At 66.0% G+C, this 25,464-nt stretch overlaps 1 protein-coding gene across 3 annotated transcripts in view; it reads right to left on the bottom strand.

Annotated features, from left to right (window-relative positions):
- Window positions 1–3,059: 3,059 nt before the first annotated feature.
- ADGRB1 (adhesion G protein-coupled receptor B1) overlaps window positions 3,060–25,464 on the bottom strand; it is a gene marked incomplete at both ends in the record, with an annotated part of 70,116 nt that continues 47,711 nt past the window's right edge. The window contains 12 exons of one of the 3 annotated variants that reach the window (XM_079722220.1): window positions 3,060–3,257; window positions 3,826–3,933; window positions 4,116–4,151; window positions 6,411–7,099; window positions 9,190–9,244; window positions 10,885–10,980; window positions 13,918–14,089; window positions 19,236–19,321; window positions 21,502–21,568; window positions 23,016–23,085; window positions 23,532–23,682; window positions 24,539–24,641. In XM_079722220.1, the coding sequence (XP_079578346.1) occupies window positions 3,060–3,257; window positions 3,826–3,933; window positions 4,116–4,151; window positions 6,411–7,099; window positions 9,190–9,244; window positions 10,885–10,980; window positions 13,918–14,089; window positions 19,236–19,321; window positions 21,502–21,568; window positions 23,016–23,085; window positions 23,532–23,682; window positions 24,539–24,641 (1,831 nt within the window). The remainder of the gene's footprint in view (window positions 3,258–3,825; window positions 3,934–4,115; window positions 4,152–6,410; window positions 7,100–9,189; window positions 9,245–10,884; window positions 10,981–13,917; window positions 14,090–19,235; window positions 19,322–21,501; window positions 21,569–23,015; window positions 23,086–23,531; window positions 23,683–24,538; window positions 24,642–25,464) is intronic. The other 2 variants (XM_079722221.1, XM_079722222.1) reach the window with 2 other exon arrangements.

Here is a 25,464-nt window from a genome sequence, read left to right as displayed (position 1 = left end):
CCACCACCATCATGACCACCAAGACCTCCAGCTCCATCCACAAAACTGTTGCCACCACCCTGGGCTGCACATGTTCCTGCTCGTCATGGTAACCACCAGCATGCTCAGCCCACCCCCCATCCCGCATGGTGGTGCTGCTGATGGCAGATGAAGGGTAGCAGAGGACGTGTTCTCAGCTTCACCAGTGACAGGTGGCGTGGCTGCCCTTGGGTAATCTACCCATGGAGGGGAGGATCCAGGAATTAGAACCAGGAGAGCTGGGTTCAGATGCAGTCCCACCCTCACTACACGTGAAGCACTGGCAGCATCGCTTTGCCACCATGAGTTTCAGTTTCCTCATCTGCAGATGCCATCAGGACCAATGCCCTTGTCCCGCATCGGGAGCCCAGCAGTCTGAACAGCTGGATGAATACAGAGGCAAACCTAAACCTGCAGTGGTCCCTGCCCCAGCTCTGAGCACCTCACTGTCTCTGGTCTGAAACGCTGCCTAGCACAGGGCTCAACACCAGAAGGTGATGGAGGACCCGAGGCAGGGCCCGAGGGTTTTGGCAAGTCTTGTGGGAACATCCCTGGCAGGCTTCTTGCAGTGAGAGCAAGGGAGCAGAGAGCGCCTTCTGTGACTGGTCACCATGCCAGGCTGTCACAGAGCATTGAACCGCTGTGAACGTGGGGCCCAGGCAGAACAAAGTGTGTGGCCTATCTCAGAAAGACACAGGCTTCGTGGAAAGAGGACCTAGGATGGAGGGAAATTAGAGTCTGGTCACAGGATGATTCTGACCTGGTCACACACTAAACCCTGACCCTGGTCCCACCCTGAGCCCTGACCCTGGTCACATGCTGACCCTGACTTTTGTTACATGCTGAGCCCTGACCCTGGTCATATACTGAACCCTGAGCCTGGCCTCTCACTAAATCCTGATCCTGGTCCCACGCCAAGCCCTGACACCAGCGGTTCACACCACCTGAGTCACTCCCTTTGTAGGCAGGGAGTGTATGGTTTGGGTGCATCTTGTCTTTTTTGTTTTTCTTTCAGTTTTTCTTTTGCATGTGGTGCTGGGCATGAACAGGGCAAGGGAGGTCAGGGAGCTGGCAAGACCTCGCGCTGGTCACTCCACAAGGACGGTGGTGAGTCCTCTGCAGAAAGCCAGCCTTCCAGACCCTGGCCTGGTGCTCTGGGCTACCTTTACCAGGGGGCGTCGCTGGGGGCTCGGGACTTTGTCCACCTGGACCCTCTGCTCCTAGGTACCCTCTGGCTTCCTTCTGTAACAGCCAGAGGATGAGGAAGCCGGCACAGGCCACAGCCCTCACCTGAATACCCCAGGCCAGATGGCCTTGGAATTCGGGACTCTCTGGGTTTAGAGCTAGTACAGTGCATGTGTGAGAGTTCACTGAACTCCCCAGGGGGAACACGCTAAAATGTGCATATGTGCGTTAAGTGGTTCAGATGAGCTATAACAAGCTTCAGTTGGGGTCAGGTCCTGCTGCTATATCTCACCAGTTTTGGCTTTTTGAAGTGTTGAGAATCGGACTGAGACACTATGTGCCCTCGTGAAGCGCTGGTTCTCGAGCGCTGGCCGCGTGTGACCGGAGGGCTTAGCGTCACATCCTCCTGCTGCTGCTGCTGTGGCCACACCTCCCTCCCTGGCTGTTGTCCACTCATGTAGGGCCACTTGTGGTCACTCACGGTCACGGTCACGCAGCCCCTCCCAGGCATGCGTGGTCACCAGCGTGTCTCTCCATGCTCGGTCATTCGAGATCACCTACGGTCACTGCGGTCACGCACACGGGAGGCACCACCCACCAAGCCCCTCCCCCGTCCCACCTCCACCTGCTGGTGAGGACTCTGGATGGGGGGTGGGTCACAGGCGCATCCACGCCCGGTGAGATTCCCACAAGCTGAGCCCTGAATGGGGAGAGCAAGGCCGCCACGGGAACCCCATGCCAGGCAGTGCCCCCGGCCTTTCAGCTGGGCCTGCCATCGGTTTCATCTTGGATCACATGGTTGGGGACCCATAATCTCGGGGTGCTGGGGCCCCCAAATGGTCCACCTGCACACCTCCTCTTTGGACAGTGGCCTCTGTTGCCTCTCGGAGCCCAAGGGTTCTGTCTGGCGGCTGAGGCCCTGGGGCTCCCCGGGGTGGGGTGCACAGCCTGCGGGGAGGGGATCTACATAGCCGCCCTCCACCCCCCAGCCTGGCAGTTCACCAGCCAGCTCCCTGCAGCAGCTCCGGCTGCCCCCTGCTGGAAGCACGGAGGAGAGGCAGGATCCCGCACTTGCACTCTGAGCGAGCATTTCAGAGCTCAGGCTCAGAAACGGGCCTGACCGCAAGCAGGGCGTGGTGCCCACTAGGTCTTCCCAGCCCTCCCCGACCCAGGTGGAGGGACCGAGGTCAGCAAAGACCACCCCCAGCCCACCAGGGTGCTGGCTTGCATGCTGCACAGAGGAGGGCCACACAGTGAGGACGTGGGTTTTTAATTCTTTTTATTGAAGAAAAGAAAAGGAGAGAAAAAATAGATTCCCCACCCCTGCTTCTTCCCGGAGTGGGCTTCTGGTCCTGCCCCTGGGGTGGCATAGGTGGGAGGGCTGTGCTCTCCGCCTGGGTCTGGGGAGGGGCCCCTGGGCCCTGGAAGGGTGCGGGGGGGCTGGCTGCTTCCCGAGGGGTGGGGGGGTCTAAAAAACGGTGCCAGGCTGGTCAGGCCAAGCAGGCTGGTCCTCTGCTGCAGCAGCTCAGGTGGGCATCCCAGGGATGCTGGCCGCACCCGGCCTGGCCATTGTCCACGGCTGCCTGCCCGCCCGCCGGGGCTGGGCCGGAGGAGGGCAGAGTCTGAGGCACCTTCGGGCCTCTGGAGCCCTGTGCCCACCGGGGCCGCCGCCTCCTGTCCCATCTGGCTCTGGTCCCAGCACTGCGGGCCTCTGCCTGGCCGCCGTCCGAGCGCCCTGAGGCCGGGGCGCGGGCCTTGCCCGCCGCCCGTGAGCGTGTCTGTGCCCGTCCTGTGGCAGGAGCGGGCAGAGCAGCATCCCTCCTCCGTGGCCCGGTGCGTGGCCGCCGCCCGCCCACTCAGACCTCGGTCTGGAGGTCGATGATGTCCTGGCCCACCAGCGGGATGGTGGCGCCCGACTTCTCCCACTCCACGCTCCGCAGCTCTAGCGGCGACGGCGGCAGCGGCTCCAGCTCTTTCTTCACCCACGCGGGTGGCCCGTGCGCTTTTCGGAGGCTCTCCCAGGGCCGCTTGTTGGGCGTCTGCTGCTTTTCTGGCTGCTGGCCGGCGGGCAGTGGAGGGGGTGAGGGCCCCACGTAGAGACACAGAGCAGAACCGATGGGGAGTGGAGAAAAGAAGGTGGATAGTGAGGAAGGGACCAGACAGGCAGGTGAGGGCGGCAAGGAGACCGCGGCACAGACGGGTGAGCGTGGGCGCAGAGCCTTTCCTGGACCGCGCGAGGGCTGTGACCCCTGCCGTTGGGTGAGCTGGGGTGGCCTGCAGGGAAGGGCAGCTGGGGGCCCTTCCCACCCAGCACCCCTCGCTTGGCTGCTGCCCGCTGCTGGGGGGCGGCCTTACCCAGGCTCCCCCAGCCCAGCCACAACCCAGCTTCTAGATGGCCCCTGGGACAGACCCATCCAGCTGTCCTGTCCCTCCAGGGTCTAGCATGGGCTGGGTCAGGCCAGTCCTTGGGAAAGGTTGAGTGAAGGAACAAATGAATGAATGAAGTAGGGCCGGAGGAAGGAGAGTAGAGCTTACCTAAGGGCTGTCCCACAGCCCCGCCCAGGCTCCGCCCCTGAGACCCTGCCCCCCACCCCTCCCCACCCTCAGCCCCGCCCTCCAGACCTTGCTGTCCGGGCCCAGCGCATCCTTGTCCTTCTCGGCGGCATGCTGCAACTTCCGGTTCAGGTCCTGGAACATGTCCTGGTGCCGCTTCCGGGTGTGCATGATTTTCTGCAGGGGGAGGAGGGGCGGCGGTCCTGAACCAGGAGAGGGGCTGCCCTGCCCCGCCCCCGCCCAGCGTAGGCTCCTGGGGACTGGCCTCCCCGTCAGGGCAGGGTCCTCCTCCCCAGCCCCTCCCTGCCTGTTGGAAGGGCTGGGCCCAGGTAACTGGGACAGGGGACACCAGGACCCACCTCAAAGTCCAGCTCCGCATAGCGCGATTTCCGCCGCTGTGGGGAGAAGGGGTTTGTGCACGGTCGCAAGCAGTTCCCCCCAATCGCCCGACCACGAGCTCCTGCCTGAGGATGAGGGAGGCCCGGGACGCCCTCGCCCCTGCCCACCGTTGGTCCTGGCCAGGCCCCGGGAGACACACCGCTGACTGCACTGAAGCTATCGGTCTCAGTGCCCAAGCCCCCTGTAGGCCACCCCCGCCCGGAGACACCGGGAGCCCAGCCGGGGGCCCTGGAGGAAGAGGGTGGACAGAAAGAAGGGCCACTGGACGTAAGGAAACAGAAGCCCAAGGACCCAGAAGGCAGGGGCAGGCTGTGGGTGAGCCCTCATTCACCTACTGTGCCACCTTGAGGCCAGTGCCAGGGCTGGGCAAGGGTGTCCAGCTCAGGCGGCCCGGGACACGCTCCCAGGGACGAGTAGACCTGGACACAGGGCCGTGGCACTGCTGGCCGGCCACAGAACTGGTACCCGGGGCTGCATTCACCAGAGGCTACGAGCCAGGAGGTGGGAGCCCAGCCTGGGGAGGGTGGGGCTCCCCGAGGGTGCTGGGCCCGGCTGCTCCCCACCCCTGCCATCTCTGAGCCCCTGTCCTACAGGCTGAGCAGGGCTCGGGGGTCAACTGCAGGTTTTAGGTTGGTCTAAGGGGCCTGGCTGCCGTTGACTGCCCAACCACGGAAGGAATTAGACTCAAGCAGCTTCAAGTCCAGCTCAGTGTCCAGGCCGAAAGCTCTTGAGCCCTTATGTGATGGGTGAGACCACCACCGAGGGCGACCACCTGACAAGTGGCCATTTCAGCACAGGCGCAAGCTCCCAGTCACGGTGGCCCAGCAGGCCCGGGGGTGCGGGGAGCATGGCAGGAGGACAGGTAGATGCTGCCCCCTTGAGGCAGAGCCCTGCCACTCGCCCGCAGGGGAAGGGGAAGGGGAAGGGGAAGGGGAAGGGGAAGGGGAAGGGAAGGGGAAGGGGAAGGGGAAGGGAAGGGGAAGGGGAAGGGAAGGGGAAGGGGAAGGGGAAGGGGGAGGGAAGGGGAAGGGGAAGGGAAGGGGAGGGGGAAGGGGAGGGGAGGAGGAAGGGGAAGGGAAGGGAAGGGAAGGGAGGGGAAGGGAAGGGAAGGGGAAGGGAAGGGAGGGGAAGGGAAGGGAGGGGAAGGGGAAGGGAAGGGGAAGGGAAGGGGAAGGGAAGGGAGGGGAAGGGGAAGGGAAGGGGAAGGGAAGGGGAAGGGAAGGGGAAGGGAAGGGGAAGGGGAAGGGAAGGGAGGGGAAGGGGAAGGGAAGGGAGGGGAAGGGGAAGGGAAGGGAGGGGAAGGGGAAGGGAAGGGGAAGGGAAGGGAAGGGAGGGGAAGGGAAGGGGAAGGGAAGGGGAAGGGGAAGGGAAGGGAGGGGAAGGGAAGGGGAAGGGAAGGGAGGGGAAGGGGAAGGGAAGGGGAAGGGAAGGGAGGGGAAGGGGAAGGGAAGGGGAAGGGGAAGGGGGAGGGAAGGGGAAGGGGAAGGGAAGGGGAAGGGGGAGGGGGAGGGAAGGGGAAGGGGGAGGGAAGGGAAGGGGAAGGGGAAGGGAAGGGGAAGGGGAAGGGGGAGGGAAGGGGAAGGGGGAGGGAAGGGGAAGGGGAAGGGAAGGGGAAGGGGAAGGGGGAGGGAAGGGGAAGGGGGAGGGAAGGGGAAGGGGAAGGGGGAGGGAAGGGGAAGGGGAAGGGGAAGGGGGAGGGAAGGGGAAGGGGGAGGGAAGGGGAAGGGGAAGGGGGAGGGAAGGGGAAGGGGAAGGGAAGGGGAAGGGGAAGGGAAGGGGAAGGGGAAGGGGGAGGGAAGGGGAAGGGGAAGGGAAGGGGAAGGGGGAGGGGGAGGGAAGGGGAAGGGGGAGGGAAGGGGAGGGAAGGGAAGGGGAAGGGGAAGGGAAGGGGAAGGGGAAGGGGGAGGGAAGGGGAAGGGGGAGGGAAGGGGAAGGGGAAGGGAAGGGGAAGGGGAAGGGGGAGGGAAGGGGAAGGGGGAGGGAAGGGGAAGGGGAAGGGGGAGGGGAGGGGAAGGGAAGGGGAAGGGGAAGGGGAGGGGGAAGGGAAGGGGAAGGCAAGCCCTCCCCTACACAGGCCTCAGGTTCCCTTCCTGCCAACAGGACTCATTCCAACAGGGGTGATGCCGGCCCCCGGGCTTCCCAGGCCTGGGCTCCCTGAGGCTGGCTGCCAGCCCCACCTGTGGAGCCACCGCCCAAACCCGCAGTGCCCACAATGCACCTGTCCCTTGTCCGCTAGCCCCCCAGGCTGCGCTCACCTCCAGGGAGCTCGCGGACAAGGTGGACACGTTCTCATTCTTCGTCCCGGTCCCCGTGCTGGGCCCCGGGTGGGCAGCGGGCTCCCCGGGCTCCCCCAGGCTGGGGGGTGCCGACTCCAGGGTGGGGGGCGGGGGCAGGGGCTGCTGAGGGGGCGGGGGCGGCGGGGGCGGGGGCGGGGGGGGCTGGTTGGGGGGCGCCTCGGGGGGCTGGCGGGAGGGCGGGCTGCGGGCGGGGAGGCCGGCGTCGGGCGCCATGTTGAGATGGATGAGGCGAGTCTGGGGCATCTGGTCGATGTGGATGCTGTACTTGGGCTCCTCCTGGGGCTTGGGCCGCAGCACGGATGGAGCCGTGGGCAGGATCACGTAGCTCGTGTCCAGGGCCTTCTCCTGGGCTCGGCTCAGCTCCGAGTCCAGCTTCTTGAAGATGTCCCCGTCGCCGACAAAGGACGACTTAGGCACCCTGTCCTTCTTGAGGGTCAGCGAGTGGTTGGGGAAGTCGGGCAGGGGGCCGCCTGGGCAGCGGGGCGAGCCGTGCAGGTGCAGCTTCGACACGTTGGCCGGCAGGCTGTTGAAATTGGGGGGCGCCTTGGCGTGGGCTAGCTTCAGCTTCTCTTCCTCGGGCAGAGACGGTCGCTTGAGTGTGCCCGTGATGGTGGCCGTGCGACAGGCCGCAATGTCTTTGTTTAGCACTGTAGGAACAGGCGAGGGGCGTCAGGGCGGCCGGAGGCGGAGGGGCTCCGGGTCCCGCTGTCTCTGACCTGCTAGCGGATCTGGGCACCCGCCCTGTGTTCGGTGCTGCAGCAGCTGGCGCTTCTCTGTCCTTTCAAACAAGGCTGGGACGCAGGGGCGCCTCCCTGTCCTCCCCACAAGAGAACAAATGACCTCCACCCACAGTAGCTGGGAAGGGCAAGTGAGAGGCGGCCCGGGCCGCCTGGAAGTGTGGGGACCCAGCCCCTCGCTGCGGGCGGGACAGCCGTTCCCGGGGGCCCAGCCTCTCTTCTGTTCTGCAATGGGGACCAGGCTGCCTGGACCTCTGACCTGGGCTCGGGCTTGCGCACCGCCCGGCTCGCCCCTGCCAGTCAGTTCAGCCTCCACTGGCCCGCAGAGGGCCCAGAGCTGCAGTCCACAGCCCACTCAGGGCTGATCCTCTGGAAACCCTCCCCACGCTGGCACTGCTGGGTGGACAGGCTCCCACGTCACACCCTCACCCGGCCTCCAGCGCTCATCAGCTGCTCCCCGCAGCCCACCTCCTCGGCACACACCCTCCGAGCTGCCCAGGCCGCTGGTCACTTGCCCGCCCTGGTCCTCCTCCTCCGCCTCCCCGATGGCCAGGGGTCTCGGGCCTCTTCTCTTCTCCACCCTCCAGATGCGAACACCAGCACCCAGGTCTGCAGTCCTGCTCTGCCCCCAGTCCCTGTGGCCCAACGAACCTACCATCTTCCCTGCCAAACCTGCTTCCCGCCCCTCGCATCAGGGTCAGGGTCAGAGTCAGGAAAGGCTCCCTCCCTCGGTGCCTCTCCCCTGTGTGTCCCTTCCCTCCGGCTGTCTATGTCAGAGCCAGTGTTGAGCCCCGCGGGCCTTCCCTGCTCAGACCCACCTGCAGGAGGCCTCCTGTGCGCTCGCCGGGGCCCCCAGCTGCCCTGTGCCGGTCCCTGCCTTCTGTCCACCCAGCACCTGGCTGTGTCTGTGGTCCCCACCCAGAGCTGCCGGCCGCTTGCTCCTCTCGAGGCCAAGGGCCAGGCTGGGCCATGTTACTAATGAGGAAGGAACTGGAGGCTCAGGGAGGCTGGTACTACACAGGGCTGGGCCCAAGCCCCCAAAGGCCCCTAGGTCTTGGGGTCACCTCTCCTCTCAGGGGGGTTGGCTAGAGCACACAAGACTAAGATGGGGCAGGAAGGACGCTCTGTTCACCTCCTGTCCAGCCCAAGCCAGAGGTCACCTCCTCAAGGAAGGCTTCCTGGGGTCCACCTGGCAGCAGCAGACACTCCCCACCCAGGGCTGTAAGCCCCTCCCCGTGGCTATCTCTAGAAAAGATGCTCCACAAATACCTGACAGACCAGAGGAACCAAAACCAGTTAGTCGTCCACAGCCCCAGACACTGCCTTTCACTGCCCCAAACACCTGACTCATAAAAAAATGATGCCTAGACAGCTTCCTTTTATTAGGCAATTGATTCCCTTTTTGCACTTGCTTCCAGGAAGCTCATGGCTAGCCTAGGGCTCAGCAGTGGGTCCTTCTCACTGCTTTCCTCCTGCTTCCACTAACGGCCCCCAATCTGAAAGCTCGACCAGCCCCTCCTCCATGGTTGGAGTAACAGTGAAGAAAAGGAGGCAACACAGAACATGGGCCCTTGAGGGAGGGCAGGCCGGGTGGGGGAGGGGTGGAGGCGGGACGGGGGGCGGGACTCACAGAGCTGGCCCAGCCTCATTGTCCCTACAAGGAGGCTGGAGGGCTGAGGGATAGGGGCGTGCTGAGGGAGAGGAGAGGGCCAGGGCTGGGGCGGGGGAGGCCCCAGGTGGTTCCTTCCAGTGCTAAGGGCTCCACCACCACCACTGGACGTGCTACGCACCTGCCAGGCCTGAGCCCCAGGACAGTCTTCTGGAGGCTTCTGCTCCTGCCCCCACAGACCTGCCTGCAGCCTCAGGGGAGCGGCTGGGGGATGGGAGGCATGGAGGTGGCTGGCGGGGGTGGGATGAGGATGAACAAGCCGACAAGCAGACAGACGCACGGAGAAAAGAAAAGGCAGTGGGCCCGGGGAAGGGCCACCTGTCGCTCTCACCTGTCAGGCGCTCACCTGATCTACAGGCCAGATCCACGTCCTTCTCAAAGTCGGTCTGCAAGGCAGAGACGGGGCAGGGTGAGCCCGAAGGCGAGCGGGCAGGGCTGGGCTGCTGCCCCGCGCACCACGCTGCCTGCAGGCTGCGGGCAGGGGCCACCCTGGAGTTGCAGCCACACCTCGGAGGGGCGCGTGTGGTGCCGTGTGCGCGCGCGCGCGCACGCGCACGCTCCTGAGGGCCAAGGGTGTGCACAGGCTCAAGGGTGCCCATGGGCTGACGTGTTCACCCAAGGTGAACCCCCGTGTGCCGCGTGTGCACAGCTGTGGGCATGTGAATGTGCACGCACGTGTGCGCACGCTCTCCCTCCAGTGCATCCGTGGGTTAGGCACAGCTCACTCATGCCCTTGGCCTCGAGTCCCTCCAATGGGACGGGACACACAGAGGGCCCCACGCCAGAGCCCCTGCTGCCCAGGCCACCACCACCCACTGATGTGCCGGGACGGGGGCATGTCCCACGTCACCCCTTTGGTCCTCACCACAGCCCTGGGGACGAGGAAATGGAGGCCAGCTGGCCCAGCAGAGGCAGAGTGGGGTCGGGACGCAAATGTCCAGTGCCAGGGCGGGACCAGCTGCCCCTGGAGCAGTGGCCGTGGTCCCTGCTGCAGCACCTGCCCCGTCCCAGGCTAGGAGCTGGGGGAGGCGCAAGTGGGTGACCTCGGCCCCGCCCTCAGGGAGCTCGGCCGGTTGGGGAACCCAGCTCCGGCCACCCCAGGCTGGGCGGTGGCCTCCTCCAGGGACTGTGGGGCCTCAGGGGATGGCGGGGCCCTTAGTCAAGCCTGCAAGTTCCTTCCTGGCAAACGCAGACGTGGTCGTGAAGATCACAAGATCTTTGCCCAGAAGTCAGGGATCAGGCCAGGAGAAGTGTCAGGAGGTCCAGAACCTGGCTTCCTCTCACCGCGGGCCCCTGCCTCACCCTTGAAAACGCCTCCCTGAGCCTGGCCGCTGGCTCCTGCCAAGGCCCTGCCTGTGACCCTCACAACCGTCATGAGGTGGCCAGCACCCTAAAGACTGAAGGAGCACCTCCCACCTGCCAGGGGGCACCCAGCGGGCAGCAGGCATCAAATGACAGCACAGGGAATTCCCCCAGGACGTTACCAAGGTCTGAACAGGTGGCCTGATGGGGGTCAGGAAGGGCTGCCTGGAGGTGACACCTACAAAGTGGGCAGCAGGAGCAGACAAGGGTGTGCTGTGCCTGGCGCTGGACAGTGTGTGTAATGCCAGAAGACCAGGGAGTCAGGTCCTTAGAGGATCTGGTTGAGGACAAGGCTACGGTGGGGTGGGGAGTGGACAAGCTAGGGCCCATCCCGGGTGGAGGGCAAGGAGAAGCGTGGAAGACATACAGAGTGGGGCAGGAGCCGAGATGAGGGCCGGACACCCAGAGAGTGGTGTCTGGCCAAAGGGCACAGCTGGTACCAGGGGGTAAGCTTGGGGTGGATGCCAGCCCCGCCCAGATCCCTCATCAACTGGACCCTGCCCATCCCCAAACCCTGGACCGGGGACTTCACCTTGGCGAGCCTCCGTTTCCCCAACCTTAAACTGGGCTTGGAGGTCCTCCTAATTGGGCTGCTGGGGCCTGGTGGAGACGCCCAGTGGGGGTGCCAAGCAGGGGCAGCCTGCGTCCCGGCCCCGAGCCCTACCATGAGCTGGGCGTGGCCATTCTGGAAGGAGCCCCCCGAGTCCCCGTTGCCCTCCTCCTGGCGATCCACCACGCGGCACTTCACAGCGTCCTGGACCTAGGGAGGGAGAGCAGAGGCGGTCGACGGCCAGCCCGCCCCCCGTGACCGCGATGCCAGGAAGGTGAGGCCGAGTCCCACCAGGGCGGCATTTCAGCGAGGGGCAGCCCTGCCCCGGATGCACACGGGCCCACGTGCCCACGTGCCGTGGAGAAGGGCCTGCAGTGCGGGAGGGGGTGCTCCCAAGGGCACAGGCTCATCTGCGAGCTGGAAAAGGGACAGCGGCTCGGGGCAGCCTTGCCAGCAGCCAGCCTTTGGGCCCAGCCTCTCCTCTGACCTCTGAGATCCTCTCTATGCCCGTTTTGGGTGAAAACTCAAAAACATGGAGCTCTGAGCCCCTGAGAATACGCTGCAGGCCCTCCTAGCTGGAATCTGTCGTTAAGAGCCCACCGTTGGCCTAAGTGGGTCACCGGGTGTCCAGACCTGTCCTGAGTCTCCGTGGCCTGCACATCCCCGAATGTCTGGGGCAAGCTGGGGTCAGGCCCCCACTCCCTTATCACTGAGAGCAGCGGGCTCCATCAAAGGGAAATGAACAATGACAGCCTCGGACTTCTCAGAGGGGCTAGTAAGGGAGGCTCCAAGCGAGGGGCCACGCGAGCAGCCAGCCCAGAGCTGGTCAACAGAAAGGAGCCGCCAGAGGAGGAGGAGGAGGAGACCCGCTTATCCAGGGACGCTGCTGGTCAATGCGGGCAAGAGCCACGGGCGGCACCTCCACCTGCCATGGACAGCGCCGGGCACCGGGGGCAGCAGTGAGCAAAGGGCCTGTCCTCGGGGAGCTGATGCTTCAGAGGTCACGGAGGGAAGCAAAGGGAATAAACGAAGGTGCAGGCCGCTAAAGCACGGAGGGTGGGGTGGGCTGAGCACGGAGGGCTTCCTGGAGGAGGCGTCCTGGAGGAGGCGTCCTGAGTGAAGGTGGGGAGACCTGAGAGGAGGGCTCCCAGTAGACCCACCATGGACCCCCGGACTTGTTCCCACTCACCCCGGACACTGAGCCTGTGCTGCTGTGAGGGACTTGGTCAGAGGCAGGGCCAGGGTCTTGCTGGCCTCAGAGCCCCGGACACTCAGAGCACACCCACCACAGGTGTGCCTTCCTCCCATCCTTGCACTTGCTGACCCAGCTGGCAAACACCCGCTAAGCCCTGCCACGTGCCCAGCAGGGGTGGGCCTCCACCCAGGGGACGGCAGACCTGAAAGCACGTCCTCCGCTGGCCTGAACAGCAGCTGAGGTTCCCCGATGCCTAGTGTCCCCACTCTGCCCCCCTCAGGACATCCAGGCTCTTCTGGCGCAGACGAGGACCCTGCTTGTCCACCTGCTGGAACGGTCCGCGCCCACAGGGCCAGCCTCTGTCTGCCCCTCATGGCCCGTCTTCCCCAGCACGGCCGAGCTGGCCCAGGTGGCAGGGTCCCTGAGCGCAGCCCCTGCACACAGGACCCTGGAGCTCATAGAGGGCAGGCGGAGAAGTCTGGCCCCTGTGTCCTCTGGCCCAGCCCCCGCGGGCGTGCTTGGGGTCTTTATCCCGACCCCACCTTCTCGTTTCCCGATGGAGCGGCCCGGAGCTCCAGACACCCCCGCGTCCGTGCTGGCACCCGGCAAGCCCTCCCTCTGCGCCTCCTGTTCGCACTCGGGGCTCCTCCACCCGACTCCACCTTCTAATCGCTTTCCGATTTGCACCTTCCCTCCTTTCAGGGACACGGCCCCTGTCTGCCCCGTCTACTGAGCATTTCCATTTCTGCTCTGGTATTTGTAATTCCTACAGGCTCTCTTTCTGTTCTCGGGGTGTCCTTTTGTCCCAGCTGTGGGTCTTGCTTCACAGAAGCGAGGCAGCTGAGAACCACGAGCCTGGGTCAGCCCCCCTCCTGCCCCGTCTGTCCAAGGGGAGCAGGCAGTAGCTGCTCTGGGGGGCTGTCCTGAGGCTCCCTAATGCGAGGAGGTTGGGGGCCGGGGGCACGAGGGCGTCCACGTGGGTCTGTGAGGTCGCCTCCTCCTGGGCCGTCCCCGTGGCTCCGGTGCTGGCAGATCCGCGGCTTTCCCGGGGAGACTCTCCTCAGGCCCTCAGGACTTGAGAGTGGATGCTCGGGACCGGCTGGACATTTGCAGGTGGTGGAAACGCCGTTTCCACATGAGAAACGCCAGGTCTTCACTCCTCCTGTCTTTCCTGCAATGGGAGCCCCTGGAGAGGGGTGGCCCGTCTCCTCCAGCTGTGAGCCGGGGGGACCCAGCTGTTCCCAGCGTGGCATCCCCATCTTCAGCTGTGCAGGCCCCCAGGCCAGGGCCCTGGTGTCCACCCCCTGGACGGGAAGTTCCAGGCAGGGGAGGCTGGGTGGGCAGCGCTGCCTCAGCAGACAGATGACCAGTCGTCCACTCCAGACTCTTCCTCGGCATCCGGGGACGCTCCGGCCTCACGCCCCTCGGCCGCCCTGTGCTCCTCCCTGCTCTCCCCACGACCCCTAAGTGGACTCCCACGCACCGACGTCCAGGGGCGTGGTTTTTCGCATTCCCACCCGCCTCACATAGCGGCCCATCCCGAGTCACTGCTACCGGTCAGGGGGCAGTCGGGACGGTTTGGTAAAAACCTTCTCTTGCACCTCCTGGAGAAGCCCAGAAAACGCCAGAACGGGGGTCTCAGCTGCCACAAGAGCTGTTCCCACCTCCGGCGGCTCCCATGCCCCTGGGCCCTGGGAGGACAGAGCCCACCCACTACCTCGGTCTGAGCCAGTGCGGGGCACCAGGGCGTCTTCTAGAAGAAGCTGTCACCTTAATGAGTGACCGCTCCTGGCAGCCCTGGCCGCATGCTGGACCCAAGTCCAGCTTTGCGGAAGAGTCCGGGCCAAGGAAGCGGCCCCTCCCCGCTGGCCGGCCTCCTCCCAGAACCTTCCCGCTGCGGCACGTGGGGAGGTGGCGCCTGGAGAAGGCTGACTGCCCACCCGCCGGCCCACCTCTCTCCGCAGGATGCAGTGCACCATCACGATGACGAAGCCCTCCAGCGAGTCGAAGACGGCGAAGAGGATCTGGAAGAGGGCGGATCGGCGGTCGGTGACAGCGAGCACGGCCGACATCCAGGTCAGCGCCAGCAGCGGCAGTACCACGCAGGAGCTCCACAGTGAGGCCCTGCGGACGGGGCGGCGGGCGGGCGGCATGAGGGCTGCCCTGCCGCCCACGCCCTGCCCCTGGGAGGGGCCACCCAGGCCGGGACCTGGCCTCAGCCCAACTCCCTCCCCGGGGCTGGGGCCGGGGCCAGGCTGCCCGTCCCACCTGGGGCACGTCTCCCTTGGGGCCGCACTGGGCCTTCCCTGCCCTGGGCTGCACCCTCTCCTCCCCATCCCCTTAGACACCGTCTCCCACTCAGCCCCGATGCCGCCTCTCCTGGGGAGCAGAGTTCTGCGCCAACACCCCCAGCCCGAGGGCTCCCAGGGCGGCTGGGGACTCAGGACGGTGGTCCCAATGGGCTGGGCAACAGTGAGGGTGGGGGCGAGATCTCTGGAAGGCGAAGGCTCCTGACTGTCCAGGAGGCCCCAGGGAGCGAGGCACCCTGGAGGGAGGGGGGAGAGCTGGGGGAAGGGGGAAGAGGTTTCTCCTCCCAGAGCCCTCAGGCCCCCAGCCAGGGGTCCAGGGCCAGAACTGCAAGATGGCCACAGGGGAGGGCGTTTGGTGAGGCCTCTGAGCTCTGGACAGAGAGAAGGGGGGGTGGGGGGGAAACCAGAGAACTCCTCAGGGAGAAGGAAGGAGGAAACCTGTGAGGAGAGAAGACAGATGACAGACAGACAGACAGGGCCAGGCGGGGAGGGCATGGGGCGGACGGACAGACAGACAGGAACAGAGACGACAGGCGCTTCCTCCTCTTGGCGGGCCCTGCTCTGCCCTCCCCCGGGGAGGACCTGCCCTTGCTCCGACGCCTTCGCCCCTTCTTCCAAGGAGTCCTCCAGGAGCACCCCCAAGGCAGGCGTGGCCCTCTGCAGCCGGCCCCTCCCTGCACCACCCACACACATGGCCACTCTGAGCCTGTCTCCTGGTCCACACAGCAAGGACACTATGCCAGTCAAGGGGCTGCGTGGGCACAGAAAGCACACCAGCAGGATGCCCGGAGTACAGTGTCGGAAAACCTGCCTGACCCACCCCCGCCCCGTCCCCACCGCTACCACCACTCTCAGGGCCACTGCGGCCTGAGGACCACAGCCAGGGTCAGCTCTGCCCCCGGGCCGGTGACCGCCTGCAGGGGCTCCTGGCGTTCCTGCCACTCTCCCCAGGGGCGGGGGCATCAGGACCCCCTCCTCCCTCATGGATCACCCTGGTCAAAAGGAGAGGCAGGAACAGGTGGGGCAGAAACTCGGGGAGGCCACCAGGAAGGAGCTGGGGGCACCGGGGCTGGGGGTCCGGCCAGGTCAAGGACCCCCCCAAACCAGTGGGGCCTTGACCGGGGCGGGGGCAGAGGTCCCCCCCAGACTGTACACTCTGTTTCTCCACCCTCTCCAGCCTGGCTCCGCCACTGAAGCCGCTTCACCCCTGCAACTGGACCTGCAAGGGGCCCAGCCCCGCGGGGAACTTCTGCCCTCACGCCCCCCAGGCAGGGCCCTGGGCCTCCACGTCCCCCTCCATCTCCTCCTCAGCTCGTCTCTGTGACCGGGGTCCCCCAACCCAGGGCCAGCCCCGTATCTCCTCCAGGACGCAGCCTCTAACCCTGGCCCTCCCAAGGCCTGCCCAGCTCAGGGGATGGCTCTCCGGCCCCCTGCCCGGAGGCTCAGGCCAGAGCCGAGGGTCACCCTGAAGCACCCACGCCTCTTCCCTGGGCACAGCACGGGCTCCAGAACTAGACCTCGGACCGCTCTCCTCGCCTCCCCTTCCAGGGCCCTGCTGCCCCCCGGCACTGATGACAGGCGAGCCAGGCGGACGCCTCCTGGGCGGGGTACCTGCACCTGCGGGCACTCTCCCCTCCATACCTGCTGTGCCGCACCTAGCACAGGGCCTGAGAGAAGGGAGCCCTCCCGTGACGGCAGCCCGGCCCTCAGTGTCCCCACCATGGCAGGTGGGGCGCTGCAGTCTGTCTCCTCCCTTCCAAAGTGGGCCTGCTCTAGCCAGAGCCCTGGACACAGCTCCTCGTGTTCTGAGCAAGAGGCGCAGACCTCCCCCACCAAAACTTCTCATCTCACTGTGAGTCATCTTCCCTTGGGCCCGAGGCCTGGCATTTACTGCCTGATGCTGCAGCAGGCTGGCAGATGGCCGGGGCTTGGGGACCCGTAAATTATTCAAATTCCTGCAGCCCAGCCTCTGCAGTTTCTGAAACATTTCTGCAGAGGGCCTTGTGGAGGGGTCATGCAGGTCCAGGCGTGACTGCTGGGGAGGACAGGAGGCGGGTGGGGGGAGGCCCGGCAGCTGCACCACCCGCCCCCTTTGGAAACTCAGATGCCTCTGGGGGAGGGGCTTTGAGTGTGGATGGGGGCGGGGGGCAGGCAGGGCTGCTGGGAGGCTGTGTCCTCCACCCCACAGGCCTGCGTGGGTAACAAAGGAGACCCAGGGCGTCTGGGCCGTGGACCCCAGCACGGAGGAGCAGCCCACCCTCCCGGAGGTTTCTGGCTCCACCGGACAAGTCCCCACCCCGGAACCGTGTCCACCTCTGCTCACTCACTCCCCGCGGCCAGGAGTGCCCTCTCCACGGGGCCCCTGAATCCCAGGAAGCAAACAGGAGGGTCCCAGGGGACCTGTGTGTCTGGGGACAAGACGACCACTCTCGGGTCATCTGAGCCAAGGTCCCTCCGGATTTGGCATCCAACCTGGACCCCAGGCCGCACTGGCCCTGCCCCGCTCACAGACCCCTGGTGGTGGCCCGGGGTCAGCGAACAAGCCAGCTGCCCCAGCACGTCCTGTTTCCAAGGCCGCGCCTGCCTCTTGCGCTCACGTTCAAATTCATGACCGACAGGCACACGCACACACGCTGCACTCCTGCACACTCACGCGGAGCGCTGCGACCCCAGCGTGACCACACGCTGACGACGGCCACCAGTTGACCGTGTTCTCGCGGCCCGAGGCCTGGCCCGGCTCCCTGCCCTCCGGTCAGTCTGGTACTGCGAGGCCCCGGGGGATGGACGGGGGTAGCCTGACCGGGGAGGGGTGGGGTCAGGGCAGGAAACGAGGTGCCAGAGCACGGGGAGGGCGGGCAGGGGCTGCCTAGGCCCCCCAGGGTGGACGGCAGAGAGGACAGAAATGACAGAAAAAGCTGAAAACAAACAAAATGTGACTGAGGCGAGCAGAGCCCGGCGGGCGGGCGGACGGGCGGGCGATGGGCGGCACTAACATGGCGTTACTGGCGGCTTCGGAGGTGGCGTCGGCCGCAGAGAGGGCTCCACACTCGGCACATGTGAGGGCGCGCCCGAGGGGGGCCCGGGGCAGCTGACTGCAAGTGAAATTAAAAGACTGAAACGAAAGCAAAATTGTTCTCGCAGACACTGGGGGGGCGGGGACAGCAAAAGCAACCAGGTGGCGTCCAGCCCGAGCCCCCCCGGGCGGGGACAGGGTCCCGGGGCGCTGTGGGCGGGGACGGGGTCCTCGAGCCTCTTTCCACCTGACGCACCCGGAGCCCGGCGGGGGCAGGGGTGGAGAGCAGGGTGCTGGCCCTGTGGCTGGACGCTGCTGGCCTGAGGGCAGCGCAGGGCTGGGACCATGTGCGTCCACGTCCAGTGGGAGGGTGACACTATCCGCCCACATTCACACGAAAAAGGACACCTGGGCGCAGCCACTGTCCCTTCCCTCTGATCCGCCCACATCTGGTCTGACCAGGCACTGCCCCCGCCAAGGAGCGAGGGGTTCGCCAGATGGTCAACGGTGGCGTCTGTGAGCTACCTGGGCAGTGGCCTCCCTGCCAGCCCTGAGCGTGTGTGCCCGTGCGCGTGGGCACAGAGACCACGGGGTGCCTCCTGTCTGGGTGGGAGCAGGGCTGCTGCAGCCTCACAGGCGGGTCCGCGCGAGCTTCCGAGCCGTGGCACCGCTGCGCCTGGGGAAGGGGCCCAACGGGGCAGGCAGCCGCCCGGACACACTGGGCTCTAATTTAGCAGCCCAGCCCTGCTCTACCAGCCACTCCCAGGCCTCAGCCTTGGTCTGCTCAGCTGTGAAGTGGGAACAAGACAGCAGACCCTGCCTCAAGAGTTACTGCAGGGAGCAAACGAGACAGTGCCACAGGGTGGGCGCGCTGCGCCTCACGGGCGCCCTGACCCTGTGCGCACCCCGGGGCCTCCTCCGTGTGTGACCCACTGTTCTGGGAGCACGTGTGGGTGGCAGTGTGGGCTGGGCTGGGCTGGGGGGACGAGCCTGCCAATCCCCAGTTCACAGACACAGAGAAGAGGCCCAGAGAGTGTAGGACGCAGGCCCGCAGACGGCCAGGACAGGCTCCCAGCCACCGCAGGCTCTCCAGGGTCACACTCCTCCCCCAAAGCAAGTTTCTAACCAGGACAGAACCCACCAGGGACCCAAGGGGAAGGATTCCAGAAGCTTTTGTTCCCGGGGAAAAGCAAGAGCAGGAAGAGAGGGGGAGGGAGAGAGACAATGAGACAGAAACCGAGCAGGACTGGCACGGAGGGGAGGTGGAGGAGGGCGTGGGGACCCCCACACAGACACCAGCCAGGGCAGAGGGACAGACAGAGCAGCGGGCAGAGGCGAGGTGAGGACGGCTCAGTGCTGGGGCAGGAGAGAGGGGGCCTGTCCCAGCCCACAGCTGGCCCCCATCCGTGATGGCAGGGCTGCCGAGACCAGGGTGCTCCTGTCCCCTGGCAGCTGGAGAAGCACCCTTCCAAGCTTGCTCCTCACCCAGGGCTGGGCACCACAGCCACTCAGGACCGCCCACCTGCAGTGCTGTGTGCCCTCCGGCCAGGCACTGCCCTCTCTGAGCTCAGGCTCCCAGGTGGGAGGAACATCCGGCCCGGCCCCTGCATTGTCCCCATGCTGAAGGCATCACAAGGATGGGCACGTCCTGGTTCAGGGTCACCCAACCCCACAGTGGGGAAGGGAGAAGCCCGGGGCACCCTCCCACCACTCTGGTGGGCCTGGGGTCTCCAAGAGCGATCAGTTCCACCGTTTCTGAGAACTTACGGAGTCCCTGCTCTGTCATGGGGCAGATGGGGAAACTGAGGCGCAGAGCAACGCGGGGCTGGCCACGCAGCCCTCCACGCCTCCGTTTCCTACTTGCTCGGGAGGGGGGTGGGGCTCGAGGGCAGCTGGGCTCGGGGTCATTTAGACTCCAGGTGCGGGGTGGCGTGGCGGCCGGTCCTACCCTGCCCGCTCCTTCAGCTTCTTGTCGGTGATGCCGTCCTTGGACACGAGCTTGTTAAACACCAGGATTCCGATGACCATATTTACCTGCAGGGCGGGGAGGAGCGGCTGTGGGGGGGCCCCCAGGTCAGGAGGGGGGCTCCGGGGGGAGGCAAAGACCCCGGGGGCTCTGTCGGCTGCCCTCACGCTGTCGTCCCTTTACCCCACCGTCTCTTTCCAGAGACCCAGCCACTAGGTGGGGTTCTCTGTGCCACACGGTCCCCCCCACCCCGCCCAGGGCTGGGCACTGCAGCTCGAGCCTCCCACGTGATGGGTCCCTAGGCCCATGGCCATCCCCACTGGGGTCGGCAGTTTATGAAGCTGGGATTCCATCTGGGATGGAGTCCAGAGGCCAGAGGTTGGGCTGGGGTCACGGTGAGCCTGTCCCTGTCCAGAGCGGGACTGACCAGAGCAGTCAAACACGCGAGCGGGTTGGCCGAACCACGCTGCCGGGGCACTTGTCCCACTCAGACCACAGAGGGGACCTCGGGGGACCTCCAGCCCAGCCGCCGCCCACACCGAGGCTCGCCCCGCGTCCCCTCCTTAGCGTCCCTGCAACTCGTGCGCCTTCCACACACGAGCTCGCCCAGCTCAAGCCGGACCTGACGCCACCTCGGGACACCTCCTGCCAGGCTCTGCCTGAGCCACGCTGCTCTCCGCACCGCGCAGCCCTTTAGGGACCTTAACCCAGGGCCGCCGCCCCACAGGTGCCTTCCCTCAATCCCCCACCGCTGGGCGCCCGGCCCTGGACGTGCTTCTGGGCGTTGAGGCCACTCTCCTGCTGCTCCGCAGACTGCGGCCAGACAAAGAGAAGCCGCCCCAGCGCCCCAGCCAGCCCCCTCCTCCACGGCCCGCAGGCCCTGGTCTCCCCTCCCCTCTGGCCTCCTTGCCTGGGTGAAGGGGGCTCCCAGCTCCCATCCTCACTCCCCTAGGGTTTCCACTCTGCAGAGAGGCTGCCTGACCCCCAGCCACATTCCTGCGTCTCAGGCGGGGACTGGGATTCCATGGGTCCCTGGACCCGGAGGTCTGGGGAGGCCGACTCCCCGCAGCCCCACAGAGCCAAGCTCGTGGCCGCACGCACACCCCAGCCCTGCCTCCCGCCGTCCGGGCGAAAGCAGCTTTCCAGGGTGACAGCGCTGGGGCGGGAGAGGGCAGGACATCAGTGGCCGTCGCCCCGCCTGCAGCAGGCTCTGTGCCTGCCTTTCCCGGCGTGTCCCCATGTTACAGGAGGAGCCCCGGGCAGGAGCGCACGGCGGGTCAGGACCGGCCCTGCCCTCCAGATGCTTTGTGGGAAGGGCCGTGGGGGGCTCCTGCCTCTGAAACCCCCGCTCCTGCCCCTCCTGGGGCGCCTGCCCTTAGAAGGCCCGGCCCACTGCCTAGTGGCATTCAAATGCCCGGCACGCTGCCGCTTCCCTGCCCGCTGTCTTCCAGGAATAAAGGAGCTGGTTCTGGCTGGGGCTGGCCCACGGATTCTGCCCACTAACTCCACCCCCCCACTGGCTCCCCCAACTCGTGCCCCCTGCAGGCTCAGCCTCCCCTGGGTGCCCTGGGCTTCACTTCCCTCTGCCCTGTCCAGCCTGCGCCCGAGCCTGGCTCGGATATGACAGCAAGGAGGTGTGGCCCTGCCCAGACAGCAGGACTCTGCAGACGCGATGCCCTCTCCTGGGGGCAGGCGGGAGGGGAGGGCGAGATGGGCCCCGAGCCAGGCCTGGCAGAAGCCATCGATACCCCCCAGCCTCCCTCTGCTCATCCGTAACCGGGGGACAATAACCCTGTGTGCATGTGGCACTCTCAACCCTCACCAAGCGGACGCGGGCACAGCAGAAAAAAAACCCACTGAGGGTCAAGCAAGGGGAGGTGCTTCCCTCCTCCAGGGGGTGACGGGCTGGCCCCATCGAGGGAAAAGCCCCAGGCCTAGCCGTGCCCCTGCTGCCCCGGGCATCCGTCTGTCCGCCTTCCCTGCCCTATGGTCACTCGCTCATCAAATCCGCAAGACCTCCTGGCAGGTACACAGCCGGTGTCCAGCAATCAGGCAAAATGTGCTCAGAGAAACAAAAGGCCGCCAGCCCAGCCGCTCTGCACCCCTGCGGCAGGTCAGGGGGGTGATCTGTGGACACCACCCACCCCTGGTGGCCAGGGCAACCCTGATGGGGCAGCAGGTAAAACCCAAGTCCGAGCCAGGGGGAGGCGAGGGGCTCAGCCTGGGATGTCGGGATGGGGGTCAGTACCAGCACGACGGCCGCGGCCGGTCCCACGAAGGCATACAGCAGTCCCCCCTCCAGGGAGAGCCAGCAGCTGGGGAGGGAGACAGGCTGGTTAGCGGCCAGGCGTGAGCCCCCATCCAGTCACACACACACTGGGCACCACCAGCTTCCCAGGAGGGCAGTGTGTCGCTGACAAGTGGCAGAAGACAGCCAGGTGACCGCACCTTCTTTAGCTTCAGAACCCACGGGAGCCCCCAGGCAGCTGACAGACGAAGTTTACGGATGAAGAAGCAGGTCCAGAGCCGGGGACCACACAGCAGAGGGCCAGGCCGCCAGAGGAAGGTACCCTGACCGTCCCCCTCCCCCGACTCTCCCCCCAGGCCTGGGCTCCCCCACTTGCCTCACAGACCCTCCCCAACCTCACGTGCAGACCCTCTTTCCTGACATCATGCCGAAATGTTGGGCTGGGTCCCCGGCCTGGACTTCCACCCACCCCCTCAACCCAGGCCCTCTGCATCAGGCCCCCTGCTCACACGATGACCTGGGCCCTCCACCAAACTCGGCCACCAGCCCCAGCCTGACTTCCCCACATCTCCTGGACACCGGCCAGGGCAGTCCACAGGGGCCCTGAGCCCAGTGAAGGCTGCTCTGCCTCCTGCACGTGCTGTGTCCTCTGCCCTGAGCTCCCTGTGCCACGCCGTGTGCCAAGTGCACAGCTCTCCACCCTTCAGAATCCCGCTGCGACACCACACCTCCTCCTGATGCGTCCCCGAGCCCAGCAGGCTGGGCGCTCCTTCCTCTCAGCCCTGGGGATGGTGTTCACACTTCCTTCCCAGTACTCACCCCACGGGTCCTCGTTCGAGTGCAGGGGGGTGCCTCAGGGCCTGGTCACATCCTGTCCCCCTGGGGCTCCACAGTGGGCCAGGCCTGCACAGCCCTGTCAGCCCCTCCTCCTGGCTCCCGCTGCCCCGTTCTTCCCCACATCCACATCCATGGCTCCTCAGGCCTTGGCTCCTTTCCCCCCATTTTGGGAAGCCACATGGCCTCCAGGGTAACCCCGAGCTTCCTGGCTTGGCATTCAAGGCCCCTGGACCTGGCCCAGCCGACCCTTCAGGGCCTCAGTGACTTCATCTGTGAAATAGGCACCCCTACCTGCCCTGCCCTGCCCAGGGGCCATACAGCCCCCCTTATCCCCACACTGGTGCAGGGGTGCATCCCCTATCGTGCGGATGGGGAAACTGAGGCTCTGAGAGGCTAAGGCACCTGTCCAAGGCCATGGAAGGAGGAAGTGAGGGCTCCAACCGCCCCAAGCCCTGTTTCTCTTGACCCCGCTGACCACTGCCGGGAGGAGCTGGCTGATGGGAGGCAGGGTGCCTCCCCAGGGCCCGGCCTCCAGCTCCCGGGGCCCTCACTCTCGCCCAGCCTTGACTTTCTCATCTGTGAGATGGGTGCCCAGCCAGCCCTCACCTTCTAGGGCAGTGGGAGGGTCTGGGGGAGCCGTGTGGCCTCCACCACGTCCCCACCCCGCCCTGACTCACTAGTTCATGGTGCTGTACCCTCTGGCCTTGGTAAATCCCACAGAAATGGCCACGACCAGCGCAGGGAGCCCTAGGGGAGGAGCAGAAAGAAAGGGCGTCGGTCCCCCCCCATCCAAGGCCCTGCCTGTCTCAGGAAGGGGAACAAAACGCACCTCTGAAGCCCCTGAACAGAGGGTGACACTGAGCATGTGAGAAAGGGGACAGGAGGTGGACAAGGATGAGGACCCACAGAAATGGGGGCGGGTGCCGGATCAGCAAATAAAACGGGACGCCCAGCCACGTCTGAATTTCAGATAAAAAAAGGAAAACCTTTCTATCGTAAGTGTAGCCCAAATATTGGATGGGATGTCCTCATACCACAGAGTTATTCCCTCACCTGACATTCAAACACAACGAGGCGACCCCTTGGGGTGGAGGCCTGGAGGGAAGCTTAGAGAAGAGAGAGCTGCCAGGGGCTGCGAGGAGGGCCGAGTCAGAGAGGGGCGCCCCACCGCCCGCCGGCCCCGTGGCGCTCACCCCAGCCCAGGCACAGGAAGCGCTTGCGGACCAGGCGGTTCCGGAGGCGGCCCGTCACGGCCATGTAGGACTGCCAGGCCTCGGTGAGCACCCAGCAGAAGGAGGACAGGAAGAAGAAGTGCAGGAAGGCGGCCACCAGCGTGCACACCACCTGCGCGGCGGGAGAGGTGGAGAGGCGCTCGCTCACCCGACCCCGCCTGTCCCGGCGACCCCGCCTGCCCCGGCGACCCCGCCTGCCCCCCGACCCCGCCTGCCCCGGCAACCCCGCCTGCCCCCCGACCCGCCAGCCCCCCGACCCTGCCTGCCCCCCGACCCCGCCGGCCCCGGCAACCCCGCCTGCCCCCCGACCCGCCAGCCCCCCGACCCCGCCTGCCCCCCGACCCGCCAGCCCCCCGACCCCGCCTGCCCCAGCGAGGGCCTGAGCCCAGCGTCCGCGCAGTGACCAAATCAACTCCCCAGCTAGGACGCCAGCCAGCGCTCACCCGCTCCACCACCCTGAGATGTGCTGTGGTACGTCGCGGCCCTGGTGGGTGCTTGCGCGACTCTACCCACCAACTGCCAGGGACAGACACCCCTCTCCCCAGCTTCCTCACCCACTCACACAGGCACCAAATGCCGCAGGAGCCCACCCAAAAGCCCCGGTCTGAGCCCACCCGCTCAGCAGCTGGTCACCCGGAGGCCGCACAGCGAGGTACAGACAAGCTCAGACAGCCTGGTACCAATGGTGGGCCAGGGCCGGGGCTTGAGCTGGCTCATCTCAAAGCGCCAGTCCAGCTGGAGACTCCAGACACCAAGTCCCCACGCCCTGGCCAGGTGACAGCCCTCCCCGGACCGAGCCACGTGGCTGCCGCGGCCAAAGCACAGCAAAGGGGTCCGCATAGCCCTGGCACCCTCCTCCCTAAGCTTCCCAGGGTCTAGGCTTCTGCCGTGGAGCATCACCATCACCGCCATCAGCGCCCCCCAACCTGGGACGCTGGGACGCGCGCAGCGCAGCAGAGGCCGCTTACCTTGTTGCGGGTCTGGGTCTGCCCAATGAGGATGAGAGCGTTGGAGGAGATGATGGACAGGCAGAAGTTGATGAGGATGACAGACCGCTCTGAGCGGATGTACCTGTGGGAGAGGGTGGGCGGCCATGATCAGAGCCCGAAAGGGTCTCAGCTTCACAAGAACCGGGGTGCTGTGGCCACTACGGCCAGCGCCACCTCCTCCCTGCAGGCACCGCTGCTGGCACCAGCACCGTCATCTTCCCCACCATCTCCAGCTCCATCACCACCACGTTCCCTCTCTGGGTCGCCAACTCCATGGGGTCCTGAACACAGCTCACAGGGAAGGAGGTGCTTTGAAGACCGTGGGCCAAAGCCTCAGAACCACAGCGGCCTCAGGGGAGGGGCTGGGCCAGGGGGCCAAGCACGCCTCCAGGGGATTCAGGACAGATGGTCAGGGTGGGGGCTGGTGGGAGGGGCACTGGATGTTTCCGAGTCGCTGACCCTCCAGTGCCTCTGCCCTTGGGCAGGATGGGGTGGGGGGGGGCAGGAAAGCAGAGGCCACCCCTCCCCCGATGGCCACATCGACCCCTCCTCGCTGGCCTCTGGCTGACATAGTGCTGCCCTTGGAGCTGACACACTGGGAATCTGGCTGGGCCCAGAGGGTGGCTGCTGGGTGGGTGACCTTGGCTTGACCCTCCCTGTCCTACTGTCCCAAACCCCTGCTCCTCCGGGCCCAAAGTGGGACGCTGGGGGAAGGGAGTCTGTGCACACGTGTCCCTCGCCCCAGGGCTGGTGACCGGCAGGGACGGGGTCGCCCCACACCCCAGGGGCCAACGCTGGTCAGACAGCACCCAGGGCACAGGGGTCTGTGACGAGGCCTTGTGGCCTGGGGGAGGGGGTGTGGGGCAGGCAGCCCAGCAGAGGGCCCCATCCTGACACTTGACCCC

Source organism: Hyperoodon ampullatus (genome assembly GCF_949752795.1).
Source record: "Hyperoodon ampullatus genome assembly, chromosome: 17".
NCBI classification, from domain to species: Eukaryota; Metazoa; Chordata; class Mammalia; order Artiodactyla; family Ziphiidae; genus Hyperoodon; species Hyperoodon ampullatus.
This window is presented reverse-complemented; position numbering and strand designations above follow the sequence as displayed.